The sequence below is a fragment of the Callorhinchus milii genome, unplaced genomic scaffold (genome assembly GCF_018977255.1).
Source record: "Callorhinchus milii isolate IMCB2004 unplaced genomic scaffold, IMCB_Cmil_1.0 Scaffold9, whole genome shotgun sequence".
Classification (NCBI taxonomy): Eukaryota; Metazoa; Chordata; class Chondrichthyes; order Chimaeriformes; family Callorhinchidae; genus Callorhinchus; species Callorhinchus milii.
The window spans coordinates 9,458,102-9,476,083 of record NW_024704750.1 but is presented as its reverse complement, the minus strand read 5'-3'; the positions used below and the strand labels follow the sequence as shown (position 1 = coordinate 9,476,083).

At 38.5% G+C, this 17,982-nt stretch overlaps 1 protein-coding gene across 1 annotated transcript in view; it reads right to left on the bottom strand.

Moving 5' to 3' along the window:
* fsip1 (fibrous sheath interacting protein 1) overlaps positions 1 to 12,564 on the bottom strand; it is a 90,019-nt gene extending 77,455 nt beyond the window's left edge. Inside the window, exons 1-11 of the mRNA XM_042338294.1 lie at positions 12,463 to 12,564; positions 11,677 to 11,850; positions 10,969 to 11,191; positions 10,804 to 10,884; positions 9,030 to 9,199; positions 8,208 to 8,282; positions 7,205 to 7,295; positions 6,823 to 6,915; positions 3,010 to 3,149; positions 2,682 to 2,792; positions 217 to 396 (exon numbers count right to left, since the gene is read on the bottom strand). Of these exons, the coding sequence (XP_042194228.1) occupies positions 217 to 396; positions 2,682 to 2,792; positions 3,010 to 3,149; positions 6,823 to 6,915; positions 7,205 to 7,295; positions 8,208 to 8,282; positions 9,030 to 9,199; positions 10,804 to 10,884; positions 10,969 to 11,191; positions 11,677 to 11,844 (1,332 nt within the window). The 5' untranslated portion in view covers positions 11,845 to 11,850; positions 12,463 to 12,564. The remainder of the gene's footprint in view (positions 1 to 216; positions 397 to 2,681; positions 2,793 to 3,009; positions 3,150 to 6,822; positions 6,916 to 7,204; positions 7,296 to 8,207; positions 8,283 to 9,029; positions 9,200 to 10,803; positions 10,885 to 10,968; positions 11,192 to 11,676; positions 11,851 to 12,462) is intronic.
* Between the last annotated feature and the right edge of the window lie 5,418 nt (positions 12,565 to 17,982).

Sequence of the window (17,982 nt, the reverse complement as noted above, 5' to 3'; positions counted from 1 at the left end):
TTATTATTATTGTATTCTACCATTATATGGACCAATTGCGGGATCAGCTAGATGGGATCTAATGGTCCTTTCTGATCCTCTATAGTCCTGTTCAGGAAAAAGTTTCTTTAAAAATAATTTGAATGACTGTATTCAGCAATACCAATAAAGTTAGTCAAACCTGTGTTACTTACTAGGTAAACATGCCAACAATTATTGCTTGCTGTATTCACATACCTCCAGTAGAGAATTCTTGCTTTGGTATTCAGACTGTGTGCTGTCAGTCACAGAGAAATTCTCATCCGGAACAAGCATATTAAGTCTGGAATTTATCTCATCCAATTGCTGTAGATATGTGAGTTCTGATGTGTATCCATCTTGTTCTGGCTTGGATGTTGCCCAGAGCTCTAAACTTTCCTGAAGAGCGAAAGGTACAAAGCTTTGCTATAATGTTGTGAACAGAAAAATTGGCACTTAAACAACAGTAATGAATGTAGTGCTATACTACCCAATTAGGCACAAGGAAATGAAAAACAGAGCAAGCAATGATTGTGGGAAAGGTTATAATTTGACTTTTGAAAAAGGTTTCTGAAACATGAGATAGCAATAATGTGCATTAAGGTACATTGCCACAAGCATCAACTTATAACTCCAGGAATACATAATTCTCTTTTGAGTAACTTCTAATGACAATCAAAATATTTCTCTCAATTAAGTCAATTCACTTTCAAATGGAAACTTTCAGAGAGAACGTTGAAGAGAACAAGAATTATGGTTCCTAGACATCAATAAATCATCATCAAATAAATTATAAGTCATTTTGAGATAAACAAGTGAAGTAAGATTATGCTTAGGCTGAACAATTTGTTAAAGTGGACTTTTTTTGCTGTGATAATTCCAGTAAAGAAATAATATCTGTATTTTCTGTTCACTAAGATTGCAAGTGAAGAAGAAAATGAGGTCTTTGCACATTCATTGTACAATTCATTTTAGCAAAGAATGTTGAAATCAGTGAAAGTTATATTTACTGAGAGCTCAAAGAACTTGTCTCTTTCCCAGAAATAAAAGTGATGTAAAGGCAATTGTAAAACAAATGTCCAATTATCTGCTGCATCCTTTGAAAGCCCAGCAAAAAATTATTTGCTTGGAGCGAAGTATCACTGGGTCCTTTTTTTAAAAAAAAAATCAACAGGGAGCTTTTTTGCCCAAACTTCAGGTCTATGAGTCAGATTTTCAGAGTGCTTTTAGAAGGACTGCCTGTTTGGGAAATCTAGGCTCCGGCATCAATCCAGAGATGAAAGAAAATATTGAAGCACAAAGCAAATTTAAAAATACAAAAAGTAAAGTTGTTTTGAGGTTGCATTCAATGCCAGTGGACCACGACAAAAGGCAATTCAGAAATGTTCTTTCATCTCAGCACTGATCTAACATTTATTAAATACTTCAAACTATTGGCAACTTCTTCAAATAAAAATAATTGCCAAAACAGATTTAAAATAGTAGTGTATACCATATCAGTTTTATTCATCTACAATTTAAAACAGATTTTCTCAAATTCAGAATATGGCTGGAGATCTATTTTGAAGTCAATAACAACTTTGTTATCAGAGCTATCAATAAAAAAAAATTTTTTAGGAATATATATTGAAAGCCAAAATAAATATGGTGCATTGCTAATGAAACATTCTTTTTCATCACACTGTCCAACTTTGCTCACAAAGATTTTTTTAAAAAATGTGTTATTTGTTAACTTGCATTGAAAACATAATTTTGGCTTCTTTATTTTGCTTAGGGAAGGAGAATATAAAATATAAATTAATAAAATATGTGTGTTGTCTTCCACTTCTGGACTTCTGTGCACTTCTATTTTCTGGAGCAGTATAAATAAAATATTTCACCATAGCAAATGGGAATATGTCACCCTATCATATGCTCAAATAATCCTCTCAACTTATCCTATGACATTTCTGTTCTGGCAGCTTTGGTTTGTTCTCCAAGCTCCAACTGGGAACCATACAATTTTAACACCCAACTGCCGAATCATTATCTTCACAAATCTTCACTAGTCAGCTCTGGCCTTCCTCAAAACCCCCCTCCACCTCATCTCACAGGACACTTTCACCCCTACCCCACCCACATATGGGACAATATAGGTCCTATGGTGCATTTGAGTCTGTGACTATCCCTATAATTGTCACCCTTGTTCCCAACCGGATATTCATAACTCTTATTTGAAATAGTTAATCAATTCAATCTGTTTGTTTTTGCAGGAATCAGTTCAGCAAATCCATATCTGGTGGGAAGATTGGGGGAAACCTTTTTTTCCCCTCAACATTTGTAAGTCATGAACCACGTCTTAGGAACATATGAACATAAGAATTGTTACACGAAAAAAGACCAAGTCCATCTTTCTGCAAAGTGAATGATGCAATTAATTTGCTCCTCGTGAAAAACATATTCTGTTAAAATCAAGTGATTAGGTAAAATTTGGATGCATGAAACTTTTGAAAAAAATCAAAACCATAATCTGCAAATTAATAGAGTGATATTTGTTACACTTTTAGTTACAACAACAAGATATCAATAACCTTTAGAAACTCAATGTTTCATTTAATGAATGCACGTGCAGTTGCTAATTCGACAAGGAAAAAATTCTTATGATTTTAGGCACAAATACAAAAACATCAAACAACTTGCCTTACCTCATTACTTGATCTATTATCATTTTCAGTGTCCACATTCTTCAGTAGTTCTGCCAACCTTTCCTTTTCATCACTGGTCAGCAGTACCAGGTTCCTGGCCTCCTTTGCCAACTGTAAGGATTATTGACAATGATTTATTAACAACTGTGGCTCGAAAGATATACAGGACAAAAGGGAGCATTGTACAGAATCAAGATGCAAGTGGATACATCCTATATTAAAAGGTGACCTCACAAGAATAAACAAAGGTTAACTTTAGGTATTTTTATCATCATTGGTCCTTTTGCCTTAGTCTATACCATGCAGTTACAAAAATATTTTCATGTACCTGTATATTCTTTTTAATAAAATCTTTGCTCGTTTGGCTGCCTTTTTTGGGAGATGATTTTTCCTTACTTTCGTCTTGGTTCGGGGTATTTTCTGAGATATCTGGAAGTAATTGAACTCCTTCAGCACTGATATGGCACTCTGTCAACAAAGAAAATTATTCATAGGGCAAGTTTATTAAACGGCATAAAACTGTTCCTCATCAGCTCTTGAACTGCTTCAACTCAACACAGAAGGCAATCAATAACACATTAAATCCTAATATAGAAATATATATAAATATACTTTCAAGAATATTGCACAGTATATGCGCAAAGAAGTGGACAAATAAAATGGAATCTCATACCAAAGTAATGTGTGTATTTTTGTACTTAATTAAACTAATACTAATAATGTAGTTTCTGTGGTCTAAAATGCAGAAATTTCAAACCTTCATTAAAGAATTTGAGTCCTTCTGTTTACCATAAAGTGCATCAGGTCTATTCATGAGAACTCTGCTCCAAAAACAGATTTCCCTTGAGTTAATGTGTATCCAGTTACGAAAAATCTCATTAAAAATTGCCAAGTTTCGACCCTAATAACTCAGTTGTGAACAACTTCCAAATGGTGAATTCCAATTGTTGGTTGTTCTGTCAGAAGGAGAAACACACCTGTTTCCTTCTTAACTGGTAGTGGTGCAATTCATAAAGAAACACATGTCTTTTTTAAAAAAAGGATAAATTAATTGTATTATGGGATCATATCACCAAGCTTTTAGTAAATAGTGGAATAATAATTCAGCATGTGTCATGTTTATAGATATTAATTGCCTTACTGTTTCACAAGATACCAGGTGCTCAGTTTAGAACTGAAGGTGTCACTGGGTTACACAATTGATTTTTTTTTACTGAGTTTAAGATGAGGGCACAGGTGCACCTCTCAAAAGGATTCAAATTCCAATGCAAACCTATTATAGGCATTTAGCTAACCATGTTCCACTCAGTGTAAGTTTGCCTCTCATAAATGTATGAAAGGATAGTCCAATTACACATGAATTAACCTTAAACATAACGTATTGGCAGCTCACATAAAATAAGATGTAGTTCCACCATCTGTACTACATTTAAAAATATAGACTTCTAAGATATACATTAACTATAAACTACAAGTATACCACATTGGCTTCGCTTTAAAAGAGAATAAAAAACTGATAACTTTAACATTCAAACTGCTATGGTTATAACAACTAAAACTGCATTAAGTTTTTTCCTCCTAAGAAGCAGTAAGCCAAATACCAAAATATATTTCACTCCATGGTGCCAAGCTCTACTTATGTTATGGATTTAGGATCCAATTCAGAAAGCTAATCAAATCCATAAAAATGCAGTGTTCCATAATACTTCCTTCAATTAAGCACATTTTTCCATACCGAAATGAGTATTTGCCAAAGACTAACAGAAAGCTAGTTTTTGTGAACTCAGGAAAGCTTTGCTATTGAGCCACAGCATTTAACCACTTCAGGCTTGAACTTGTCATTGGGCTAGAATTAAGCCAGAATTTAGGGTACAGTGAATGGTATCTACTGAGCAGCAATTCCAGGAAAGCAGCTTGTACTGTGCACAATTGGCTGCTATGTTTCGCCCACAAAATATACAGTCAATTCACCTTACAGTATATCTGTGAAGCGCTTTGAGACGTCTCAAAGACATGATAAGGATTACTATTATTGTAGTGTGCAACAATGTTCATCCAAAGTTTAATAATAAACAAGATACGATACATTTCAAATTATGCATTGGAAATGTAATCACCTCCACTATGCTGTTTCTGAAACAATTGGGCAAAGGTTTAAACTCATGATTTCCCACACAACAAATTCCAGATTTCCCAACATTTCTGACAATATTACCAGGGAGAGATACTAAGCTGAGGCGAGTTTCTTCTGTAATGGGAGAAATGGAAAGCATCCCCACCACCCACCCCAAGGATAGTCACTAGTTAGTCTAGACCCTTATAGAAACTGGTAATGACTTTCTTTTACGTCCCCTCACATCACTTAATTTACAAAATTCCCTCATTTGATTTTCATCATGCAGACAATTGAGATGACTTTGGACTTAAGACTTGGACTTTAATTGGTATTTGACTGCCATCTACTGTTTAACACAAAATGTTACATCACATATCTGCTCTGCAAAGCAGCTCTGGACATTGTTTAATCACATGAACATGATTACTGTACAGGGATATATAAATGTATCTAAATATAATTTTTTGCTGAGCACTTTTTATGGAACACTGCTGATTAGCTGCTGCATTCTCCCACTAGTACAGTCACTATACAAAACTTTCCCGATATTATAGGCATTAATATCTAATGCAAGTATTATTATTTGCAAATCGAATTTAGCAACAAACATAGATAAGTTACTGTACCAGTGAAAAGAAATAAGAATGGAACCTAATCACAACAAAACACCCCTAGAAGCAAACTATGAGCAGCATAGACAGTGACCACAAATACAAATAATGAAGAGAATAGGAAATTAAGTTGGTCACATGAAGAAACAAACATCTGTTACATGATATTATCCATACAATTATGTAATTGTGCCTTTCCTGTATCTACTAAAGTGATTTTTTTTTAAATGTTCCATTAAATAAATTCCTACACACAAAGTCTACATCATAATGGACCTTTTTATCCAAACTTAAGTGCAGGACACTTACTCATTAAATTAACTCATTAAATTCAGTTCTACGGGTTTGAATGATTGCGCAATTGGCCTCACTAAAATCTCACTACACGTCTCAATTACCACAATCTGTTTAAATGTTGATGCATTTAGCCAAACCTCTCTAGCAATTTTGTAAAACTGACAAGCGGAATTCTTGTATCCAAACTGTCCACCAGATGGCATCTTATATCTAAACCAGTTCTTTTCAAGATTTTTTTTATAATTTTACAGTTGTCAATTGAAGTTTATTGAAATATATATCACTGCAAAACAGAGCATACAATGTCATCAGTCGTGTATTATTTCCTCTGTCAGCTAAATTTATTACAGCCCCTAGTTACCTAATGAAAATTTATATTAAAATCCAAACCTAATAATAATAATAATCCTTGCATTTGATATAGCGCTTTTCACGTCGGGAGGACGTCCCAAAGCGCTTCACAGAACACACTGTAAAGTGAATTGACTGTATATTTGTGGGCGAACGCAGCAGCCAATTGCGCACAGCAATGTCCCACAAACAGTCGTAGATTGAAAATGACCAATTTTATTATTGTTTTTGGAGGGATTATTATTAGGCGTGTGGAGTAAGGAAACTTGCCCAAGGTTTCGCCCTGCCTGGAATTGAACTCAGGTCTCTCGCTTGCAAAGCGAGTGCTCTCACCACTGAGCTGCAGGACTCCATTACTGTAAACCCTGTTGCAAAACAGATGGGAAATTAATATCTTTATGAAATAATCTGCATTTTTGAAGATAATTCAATAATGCAATTATCCAACACAAAAACAAACTAAGGACCAAAGACTCTATTGTTGAGCCCCACAAAAAGAGAAATCAAGTACTTCACCAATTAAGGAGTCACGTGTTTCACTATAGCCACTTTTAAAAATGTTTGAAAGCATCTATCCCAGTTAGTTTCAATTAAATGTAGTTTTCATTCATTTGAACTTGCTGCTTACATTCATGGCATTCATTGAAGTGTTGTTGAGTTTCTCAACCAGACAGCTTCTGATTATCCTGAGGTTTGTTCATAGAGAACAAAGGTTATGATCAAAAGATGCCAAATTAATATTTACATACTTATTACTTATTCTCACCTTGGCCTCCTTCTTTGTTACACCGTTCATATTCCTCCAAAGGGAGTTGGGTGTGGAATATTGGTCCAACTGACAGATCTTCACCAGTTGTGCCTGATCAAGAAAAAGTAGCAATCTGATGACTATGGTCATAACTCTGCTTAATGGCTAGCTATACACACAGAAATGTAGACATTGGTTAAATTCACAGTCTGAATACATTTTTTTTAATAAACAGAGCAGCTTGTAATTCTGCAAAATGTTTCACATTTCTAATAAAGGTCAATTCAACCTTGTATTCACAGTCAAGTATATTTTACTTACATTTTGCAAATGAAATCATTTTACACAAAATACCTTTTTGAACATCAACCAAAATCATATATTTCTTCTAGCCACTTACTATTTTTGGAGTAAGATGGTGTCAAAGCTAAGAATCGGAGTGCATTTTCTGACACTTCATGACTGTCTTCCACTCCCTCAGAGTATGCATCCTAAAACAAAGAGAACCATTACTTTCCAGCTTTATAACATGGTATTAATGGCAATGAGGACAACACATTACATTTACTAAGTTTATTTCATAACTGAGAATGAAAGAAAATATTTCACAAGAACTTTAATGGTCCCACATTTCTTCAATACAGGCTGCTTTGGTGTAGTGCAAATGTTCCTGTTGTAATTTACGTGAATTAAGCATAAATGTATGTCATATAAACATTAAAAAGTAGAGAATAGGAAAAGGTATGCAGTTCACCAAAGGTCATCCCTCCAGCATATTAATTCTACTATTGGAGTGCTATAATGAATAACCCTGAAGTGTTTCCCTTTATTGCCTTATATTGGTTTATGACTATTCCAAACATTTGCACACTTCAGATATCAGGAAAAAAATCTTTACTATTCAAAATATTATCCACTGGCCTAATCTATAATGCCTTATTGTCATCTACAGAGGCAAAATCCAATGCATGGACCAATATTTTGCAGACAACATGTCAAACTGCTGTCTTTAGGTGGAATCAACAGACTAAAGCTATATAGTCCTGTCCTGCACTGCATTCTGAAGTAGAACAGATATACTGCACATGTACTTCATGAACTTCACCAACTAGTATCCAAATGGAAGTTTATTTTCTAATGTTATTTCAATAATGAATGTATCATTTATTTTAATAAATCTTGAAATTGAAGACAAAATACTCCACAGAGCAAGACTAGATGGAATTAAAGGGCTCGGGTGTATCTTAAAGGGACAGTATCTTGAGGTGACTTTCCTTTTTGTTGCCTTGCGAAATAAGGAAACCAACTGTAAAAATTAGTACTATTTTTACTATGATTTATGATTGTCTGTCATATTTAAAGTATCATTTTTGACTGGGATTATTTTTCCTCACAAGACTTACTTTTTCTTTAAGAGACATTCCAGACTGTGCATTGCTGTTGGGTGCTGCCTTCTGGGCCTCTTTCTCACTCTTTTCCTAGCAATTGACATGTACAGGATACAAAGTAATTTGATTTGGGCTTATCTGTAAGTCAAAGGGCACTATAATAGATTTTCATTAATATGTTGAATGAATAAACACCGTTACATTAGACCTCAATGAAAACTTGAATCCCTATCTTTAAACATTCATTCGAGTATTTTCAACTTCCTTTTCGTTTTCTATTTCTTTGGCCTTTTCTTCTGCTTCTTTAGAAGGTCTTGGTTTCACATTCCTTTTGTTTTAACGTTTCTCTTTACTTTCTCTCATCCCAAACTTGATTGATTACTGTTATAATCCTAATTTTCACATTTTTACAATTTTGTTGTTGCTTTCTTTGGACTTTTAACAACAACAACTTGGATTTATATGGCACCCTCCATGCCGGACGGCGTCTCAGAGCACTTTTATCATTATGTCCAGGCATCACTTACATTTTTTTTTCTATCTTTATACTATTTTCTTTCATATTCTATGTGCTCTTATTTCCTTCCTGCTGTGTCATTTCCTTTTAATACTTTCAGTAGTGTCTTTTCCATATCTTGTTTTCAATTCCACCTCTAGAGGCACAAAGACTGGACTTGAAGAAAATTGAGAGCAGTCAAGGTTAAAAAAAGGGGTGGGAAGGTACTGAAATGAAATGAATGGAGTTTAAAGTAATCATAATTGACTTGAATAGATTTGAGGACTGCTGCCGAAACAACCAGATTCCACAAACAATATAAGCATTTGCTGTCAGTTTACCTCCAGTTCTTCCCAGAGTTTTTTCCTCAGCACTCGTCCTTGTTCATTCACTTCCTTTTCTTTTTCCTGCTTCTCTTTCAATAACTTATCCAATCTCTTCATTTTCAGCACTGCTTCTTGAAGTTGTGGATCTCCAAACTTGTCATACAAATCTTCTTGCTTAGAATTATCTAGGCATTTCATCAAAACAATATTTAATCTTTACACTGGTAAGGATTTACAATATTGTAGGAATAGTAGTAGTATGACAAATCAAAATCTTGAGAAACCAACACTACATACAGTATTTGTACGACTGCGTAGTATTCTTTCCAACAAGCTTTGTTTTTTACTTCAGCCATTATGAACCTTTGCCACAGATTCCTCAACTGCTGGCTTGATCAAAGGCTAATCTTTCCAATTACTCCTTCCATTGGGAATCTCCTTTGTTTGCCTGCCTATTATTTATACAAGTACAGTAGCATGCTAAATATAGCAAAATATGGAGCCAACTCCTTCGAATCTATCATTTCCACCCCTAGAGGTCAAATGGGCACAAAGACTGGACATGATCCATAATTTTCACTTCTGCACCACTGAGATCTCTAGCTCACTACCGGGGCAAACTATCACTACATACAAAGGCAAAGACAAATAACGAGAATGGAAAAACTGTTTAATTTAATTTTGGGCTTCTAAATAAATAGAATTTCAAAATTCTCATTGAAAAATATGAAACTTTCAAAACTATGTATTTTGGAATACATCTTAAACATTTCTGTGAAACCTATTTTTTTTTAAAAATTGCTGTTGCAAAACAGTCTCCACAAACAAGGGGTGAGGATAATTGGATGGATAACAGTCGCACATACTCTGAGGCCATCTCAGGATTCAAATCCAACTCTTCCTGGTGAGGTCATGATTTCCGCTTTCACGACTGGGTCTTGTATGAAATTAATTGAGGAAACCAGTCGGCATGTAGGCTCAACATAAATTACCATTAAGACAGCAATTGATTCAGTGGTCATATGAATTACTGGTATTTGAAATTGAAATGACAAACAATTGTGAGTTCAGAGTTTGGGGTTAAAGCATACTGTTGGGCAGCGTAGAGGAACATTTGTTCTACATGTGGTCTAGCTGTTGCTCACCCCGGAATACTCGATGATTTCTTTTTCGTGGAGTCCTATAGCTCAGTGGTTTGAGCACTCGCTTTGCAAGCGAGAGACCTGAGTTCAATTCCAGACAGGGCGAAACCTTGGGCAAGTTTCCTTACTCCACACGCCTAATAATAATCCCTCCAAAACCAAAAACAATAATAAATTGGTCATTTTCAATCTACGACTGTTTGTGGGACATTGCTGTGCGCAATTGGCTGCCGCGTTCGCCCACAAATATACAGTCAATTCACTTTACAGTGTGTTCTGTGAAGCGCTTTGGGATGTCCTCCTGACATGAAAAGCGCTATATCAAATGTAAGGATTATTATTATTATTATAAGTCCTCTAATTGGTTGTTTGTTTCACAAAGCTACAATGAAAACTATCATGAGAAATTATTCTTATTTAATGCCCAAATGTTCATCCAAAGATATTTCAAAGGAATGTTGGGGAAAGAACATTGTTCATTTCTGCTCTGTGATACTTTATTCACAATTAGTGTCTAGATATCTATTTGTTTTCAGCTTTGAAAAATTCAATATGCTTTTGTTCCTTTGTAATGTAAAAGAGCTGGACAAACATAAGAAACTATATAAAATAATGTTCAATTCTGAAGGTTAGAAGTGTGCTTTTACCAGATTCATTTTTTAATGTCGGTGTCTGCTGCAAATGATCCTCGGAGTCTTCTTCTGAATCTTTTGGAGTAGAAAGATTTTCTGAAAAAGAAGGATTCTCTATGATAACAGCTTAGTGAACATGCTTATTAAAGCTTCTTCAAGTTCTAAATTCACTCATCATACCAGACTTTACTGAAGTCAGCAGGGCCTGATGTTCTGAATGAATTTGCTCTTGAGGCAAATATCCTCTTCCAGGATATGCAATGTCAGCATCCACGGTATTCATGTCCTCCTGGTCATTGCAGAGATCACCTTCATGAGCCAAAATCTCGCAGGAAGAATTAAATAAGGATTCACTTAAGAATTCCATGGAGGTGGTCGAATTTTCGAAAGTATTAGGCTGTTCCTGTCATGAAAATAAAATAAACGTGCAAGTAGATTGAATGTTTAAATGGGTATCTTTGATCTGCCCAAAATAGAATATTTTCACATTTATTATTCAAAGTCCAATACAGACTGATTGTTATGACAAGTGACTTATTTGTTTTGTTTTTGAATGAAACTTATATTTATAAACAAGTATTGAAACATTCCCAGATGTTAGTAATCGACATACATTAGATCCCACTTTCACTATTTTGAAACTGTGTGTCCATTATTTAAAAAATAAACTAACATTTGGCTGAATTAGGGTATTTTCGTTTCAGACCTTTCATGCTGCATGTTATCTCAAATAGATAAACAATAGCATTTTCCATTAAAGAAGAATACATTGTGTCACATCTTTTAACACAAATAAAAATAACTTCAACACATTGTTTCAATTTATGTTTTTTGTTGCTACTTTGTTAATTACTAAGGGAAAAGGTTTTGTGATAGCATACGGTTTACCTGGGATAAATTTGGTTCAGGAGTCAGCACCGTAAGAGTTCCAGTGGACTGCACGTTCAGTCTTCGTCCGTCGGGTGATACACTACTTACTACTCTGCTCCCAAGTCGCGATTGTGAACCAGATGCCGGAGATGATATCTCATCCAGACTGCCCCTAGTAATGTCCATTGCAATCTAAAATAATACAACACAAAATTACATTGGTACAGAGCCTTTCACGTTGGACGGACGTCTCAAGGTGCCTGGACAGTCGGGGATTTGGATTTGTTGATGTAACACGATGAATAAAATACGTTATCGTGTCTAAACTAAAACGTTTCTAAAGCTAAGCACAAAAACCTCTCAATACCAATGCAATCCACAACATTAAACCAGAAGATTGGAAGGTTCGAGTTTGATCACCGCATTTCTCTCCCCCCCCCCCAAAAAAAAAACATTAATACCGAAACAAATGGCACATACAATTGTGAACGAAGAACGAATCGTCAAAGTAGAACACATCAAACACACAGAATTAAGTGTGCAAACAGTGAGAGTTTACCTCCCCCCACCCCCACCCCCCCACCAAAAAAAAAACACCCCACTGGTTTAATTCGCGTTTAATTCTCTCCTCCATCTCCTTTCAATTCAGAACAAATCAGAACGTCCTCCTGAGTCGATAAAAAAAACCGCAGCACTGAATGATGATCAATAACAATAATCCTGGCCTTTGACGCAGAGCCTTTCAGACACTTACACACCGACCCTCTCCCTCCCCAGTCCCCACCCCACACCCCCCACACCCACCCACAGGCTCCTCAGCACCACCAGGGCCGAGACCAGCCGTTCGTTCCCTTGGCAACCGCTCCGGCTCCAACGCCAAACACCAGCTCCTTCACCTGAACTCCCCCCCCCCCACCCCCCGACCCCGGGGCAGACGCAGGCCCAGCCCAGCCCGGGGCGGGCACTCCTGGCTCCGGGGCTCAGAAACTCTCTCCACACTCACTCCCGACACTCCGGAACGCGGTGCTGCTCAATACAAACGTGGAACTTCATTGGCCTCAGAGAGAGAGACAGAGAGGATTACCCTCTCCACTGCACACCCCCCCACCCCCCCCATCCCCCCCCCCACTGCACCCCCCCCACCCCCCCCATCACCCTCCCCACTGCACCCCCCCCCCCACTGCAACCCCTCCCAATCACCACAACCCCCCCCATCACCCTCCCCACTGCACCCCCTCCCAATCACCACAACCCCCCCCAATCACCCTCCCCACTGCACCCCCCAATCACCCTCCCCACTGCAACCCCCTCCCAATCACCCCCCCCACTGCACCCCCTCCCAATCACCCCCCACTGCACCCCCCTCCCAATCACCCTCCCACTGCACCCCCCCTCCCAATCACCCTCCCCACTGCACCCCCCCTCCCAATCACCCTCCCACTGCACCCCCCCTCCCAATCAGCCTCCCCACTGCACCCCCCTCCCAATCACCCTCCCCACTGCACCCCCCCTCCCAATCACCCTCCCACTGCACCCCCCCCACTGCACCCCCCCCACTGCCACCCCCCACTGCACCCCCTCCCAATCACCCTCCCCACTGCACTCCCGTCCCATCACCTTCCCCACTGCACCCCTCCCCTTCCAAGCACCCTCCTCCCCACTACACACCCCTCCCAATCACCCTCCCACTACAGCCCCCTCCCCTCTCAATCACCCCCTCCCCTCCCAATCACCCTCCCCTCTCAATTACCCCCCTCCCCTCCCAATCACCCTCCCAATGCACCACCCTCCCCTCCCAATCACCTTCCCCTCCCAATCACCTTCCCCTCCCAATCACCCTCCCCACTGCACCCCCCTCCCAATCACCCTCCCCACTGCAGCACCCCACCCCTCCCCTCCCAATCACCCTCCCCACTGCAGCACCCCACCCTCCCCTCCCAATCACCCTCCCCAATGCAGCACCCCACCCTCCCCTCCCAATCACCCTCCCACTGCACCCCCCTCCCCTCCCAATCACCCTCCCCACTGCAGCAACCCACCCTCCCCTCCCAATCACCCTCCCCAATGCAGCACCCCACCTCCCCTCCCAATCACCATCCCCACTGCACCCCCTCCCCCTCCCAATCACCCTCCCACTGCAGTCCCCTCCCCTCCCAATCACCCTCCCCACTGCAGTCCCCTCCCCTCCCAATCACCCTCCCACTGCAGTCCCCTCCCCTCCCAATCACCCTCCCCACTGCAGTCCCCTCCCCTCCCAATCACCCTCCCCACTGCAGCTCCCCACCCTCCCCACTGCAGCTCCCCACCCTCCCAATCACCCTCCCCACTGCAGCCCCCCCCCTCTCAATCACCCTCCCCACTGCAGTCCCCTCCCCTCTCAATCACCCTCCCCACTGCGCTCCCCACCCTCCCACTGCAGCTCCCCCCACCTCCCAATCACCCTCCCCACTGCAGCCCCCACCCTCTCAATCACCCTCCCCACTGCAGCATCCCACCCTCTCTACATCATCTCACACACAGACACCAAACTCCCACAACAGCAGCAAGCTTCACTATCATCTTGGACTGTCCAGGGGGGAGTGCAACCAATTTCAGAGGTGCCACCCTTCCGATGAGATGTTAAACCAGAGCCCTCCCCCGCTTTGTTTGCCTGTCCAGGTGCATATTATAGATCCTGTCACACGATTTGACAAGAGATGGCCTCCTCCTGTGAAAGGCTTCATATCAAATGAGGTTTTCATGTAATGCACAATAATTGTTCATTTATTATCATTTCAAAATTTTATGCTAATCCAATGAGGTGTTGTCTGGAATCAAATAGACAAAAATCAAAAGCCATTTTCTTTCATTTTTAAATCCCAATGTCTTGTTCAAAGTGGTGGACTATGGCTGATATGAATCAATTTGAAAGCTATCACTTGATAATTATTTTCAACAAAATGTAAATTACCTCCAAGAAAAAAAAGTCAAGAGGTTAAACACTATGCACAGTCCTATGCTTTGTTTCGTTGCAGGGTACATCAAACATTTTGGGTAGCTTAATTGGCTAAGCACCACACTTAGAACTGGAGGGTACAGGGTTGAATCACAACATTCAACAGATAATAATAATCCTTGCATTTGATGTAGCGCTTTTCACGTCTTCTCGACGTCTCAAAGCGCTTCACAGAATAGACTGTAAAGTGAATTGACCGTATATTTGTGGGTGATCTACTCACTCTTCACCCTTTTGAAATAAATATAATGAACCCAGTGCTAAAAAAAATTATCACAGAAGGAGGGTTTCCCTGAGGACAAATCTCCTCCAAGCATCAGGCTGTTTATGAATACACAAGTGTATAGACTTACAGATAGTTTATGTTTGACCTTGCTGGTTAAACATCAGACCTGAGCATCCAAATACCATTCTGCTCATACATTAAGCTAAAATGCACTTTCAACCTGCATCCTTGATGTGTACCGGGCTATACAATTTGAAGATGGCAGATGCTGCTATTTACCTTGCAAGGAGCATTCAACATCTATTTTATTATTGTTGTCTTCTTCACAGTCTTCATTCAAATTCCGTGGTCTGTTTTCCTGTCCCCTTGATAGAAGAAAACACATACCTGAATGGAATTTGAGATACTCTGTTATCTGTTTTACATTGGAGCTTTTACTGAATCAATTTTCTGCACAAATAGATACAGAAATCTCATTAAACAGAAACCTTGTTACAAGTGGAATAGCTTTTTATGGTTACATTTCAGAAAACAAGGACACCAGAAACGGAAAAGGCTTGTTAAGCCTGTTCTCTGCACAACTCATATGTGATCACTCCTTTGCTGTCTCCTTCCCTGATGACTTAACCTTCCTTTACTGTACTTATTTATTTGGATCCTTGGATCCTTTGATGCAGTAGCCACATCTGTCTTTAGAATTACACTGCTAAATTAACATGAAAACAAGCCTATTGCAGCTCTATAAGCAATTTGAGGAGAACAATTAGGAGCACAATTGAGAATTAGACCCAGTATCAATTGGCATTTAAATTCCTCTGCATGCTAAATTGACCACCGGATGTCCAATCACTCTACTACATTACCAATTAGCAACATTGAACAGAATTAAGTACTTGTCAAAATGAAATTAACCTTAAAATCACTTTAAAATCACCTCAGAAAAATATGAACCCCAGCTGGTATTACACTCATCAATAGTGACAGGAAATGAATGAAATGCTGTCATAGGTACAAAAAGGGAGATCTTATGGGATGTAAGATGAAAAATATTTTGGATTCCAATAAACACAATTTTCTTTCTTTCATCAGTAAACTAAATGTAAGAGTCTTGTAGCTCAGTGGTCAGAGCACTCGCCTCGCAAGCGAGAGACGTGGATTTGATTCCCGGCAGGGCAAAATCTTGGATAAGTTTTCTTACTCTACACGTCTGATAATAATCCCTCAAAAACAATTATAATTTGGTCACTCAATCCACGACTGTTTGTGGGACACAATTGACTGCTGCATTTTGCCCACAAAATATACAGTCAATTCACTTTACAGTATATTCTGTGATGCATTTTGGGATGTCTAGAAAACATGAAAAGCGCTATATCAAATGCAACGATTATTATTGTTGTTATAAAAAGCTATGGTAGAAACGTTTTAAGGTAAGAAACTTGTGATCATCCTGGGGAGTTTTCATTTAGCTGAATTTCATTTCAGTTAATGAAGGCTGTTGGTTTGTCCCCCAATGTGTTGCTTAATGCTGAAATTACTTCATGTCTTATTAGAAAACAGCGCCTTGGGACGTCCTCCTGACGTGAAAGGCGCTTTATAAATGGAATATTGTTGTTGTTGTTGTACCCATTTAAAGAAATAGATTCAACAAATTCCATATCTTGAGGGTTTCCATCTAATTAAAGGGGGTTTGCAAGAAACGTTTGGTGGCAAAAATCAAGAAGGATTTCAAATTTCAATAGTATTTTTGGTCTTGGTAGATAAGATGAAAAATAGCCTCAGAAGAGCGCTTCCTTTTGCACCAACATCATGTAAAATGTAGGATGGATTTTTTATTTGGGAATTTTGCTCCATTTACCTTCAGGTGATTTAGGCGAAACACTGCAGAACTTTTCCACAGGAGTTGACATGAATGGCTGTACTTTATTGTGTTCTTCGGTCAACTGCTGCAAACCTTGCTTCAGTATTTACAAAGAATCAAGAAGTCAAGATCATAAAGTAGAGTTAAAAAGCTTCAACACACAAGCAGTAGGAAAAGATGGATAATGAGTTAATATTTACATTAATACTCAATAGAATATTTTCTTGAGCAAAGGCCATCCACCAGGTTCTGATTGCAGATCTTCAGACGCATATGTCACAAATCGGATAAACATTTGAACAATATAAAAGGGTATCGGGAAAGAGTGGCTATTTAGATTTAGAGCAACTGGCTTCAGTGAAGGAGCTAGTACCAACATAGACTCAGTGAAACAAACAAGCTCCTACTTCTTGTAATTTCTATGATTCTACAATAGCAAATATTTAGAAATATCACCAAATTATGAAAGATGTTGTAGTATCAAAAACTCCACTGTCATCTTACAGAATTAAAATGGTTTATTTATAAGTGTGTCCTCAGGAATCCAGCTAAATATCAAACAACCCACCATCCCATTATCGTAGGCAGACAAAAAAAAGAGAAAAAACATAAATAAGCACTTTCCTTTAATACAAAGTCTTTCACATGCTTAAATCAGATGATAGAATTGATATAAATGCACAGGAAATCGGAGTAACCAAAATATTCTCAATGGTCACTTAAATATTCTATTTACAGTGATAAGATCTGCAACTTTTTCTAGACATATAAACATGTTGGCAATATATACATTATTTGAATGACAAAAGAACAGTCAGTACCTCTTTCAAAAATGAAAACAGTAAATTTCCTGTGTGTGATTTACAGACTTTCAGTATGTTATCTTTCCGCTCACTTTGATGTGTGGTTATAGAGAGACTGAAATTAAAAGTGGATTAACATATTTGTAAACAGTATATTGTTTTCCAGATAAGCAATTTAACTTTTTTTTGGTGAGCGAGATGAGACCTGCCCACCCCCATTAACCAAATTAGACCAAAACATTTCACTTTGGGAATGAGGGTTGTCCCCACCAGACGGACCCCAATCCCCCCAAAAAACTCTTCTAGGCCCCAAATTGTCAAAGGACAATGCAGACCTGAATCATGTCTTCACAATTTTAATACTATTTCAGAGAATATATTGCTGAAGATTATATTTTAAAGTAAAGAATGGATATCTGAGCAGTTTTATGCTGGCCTC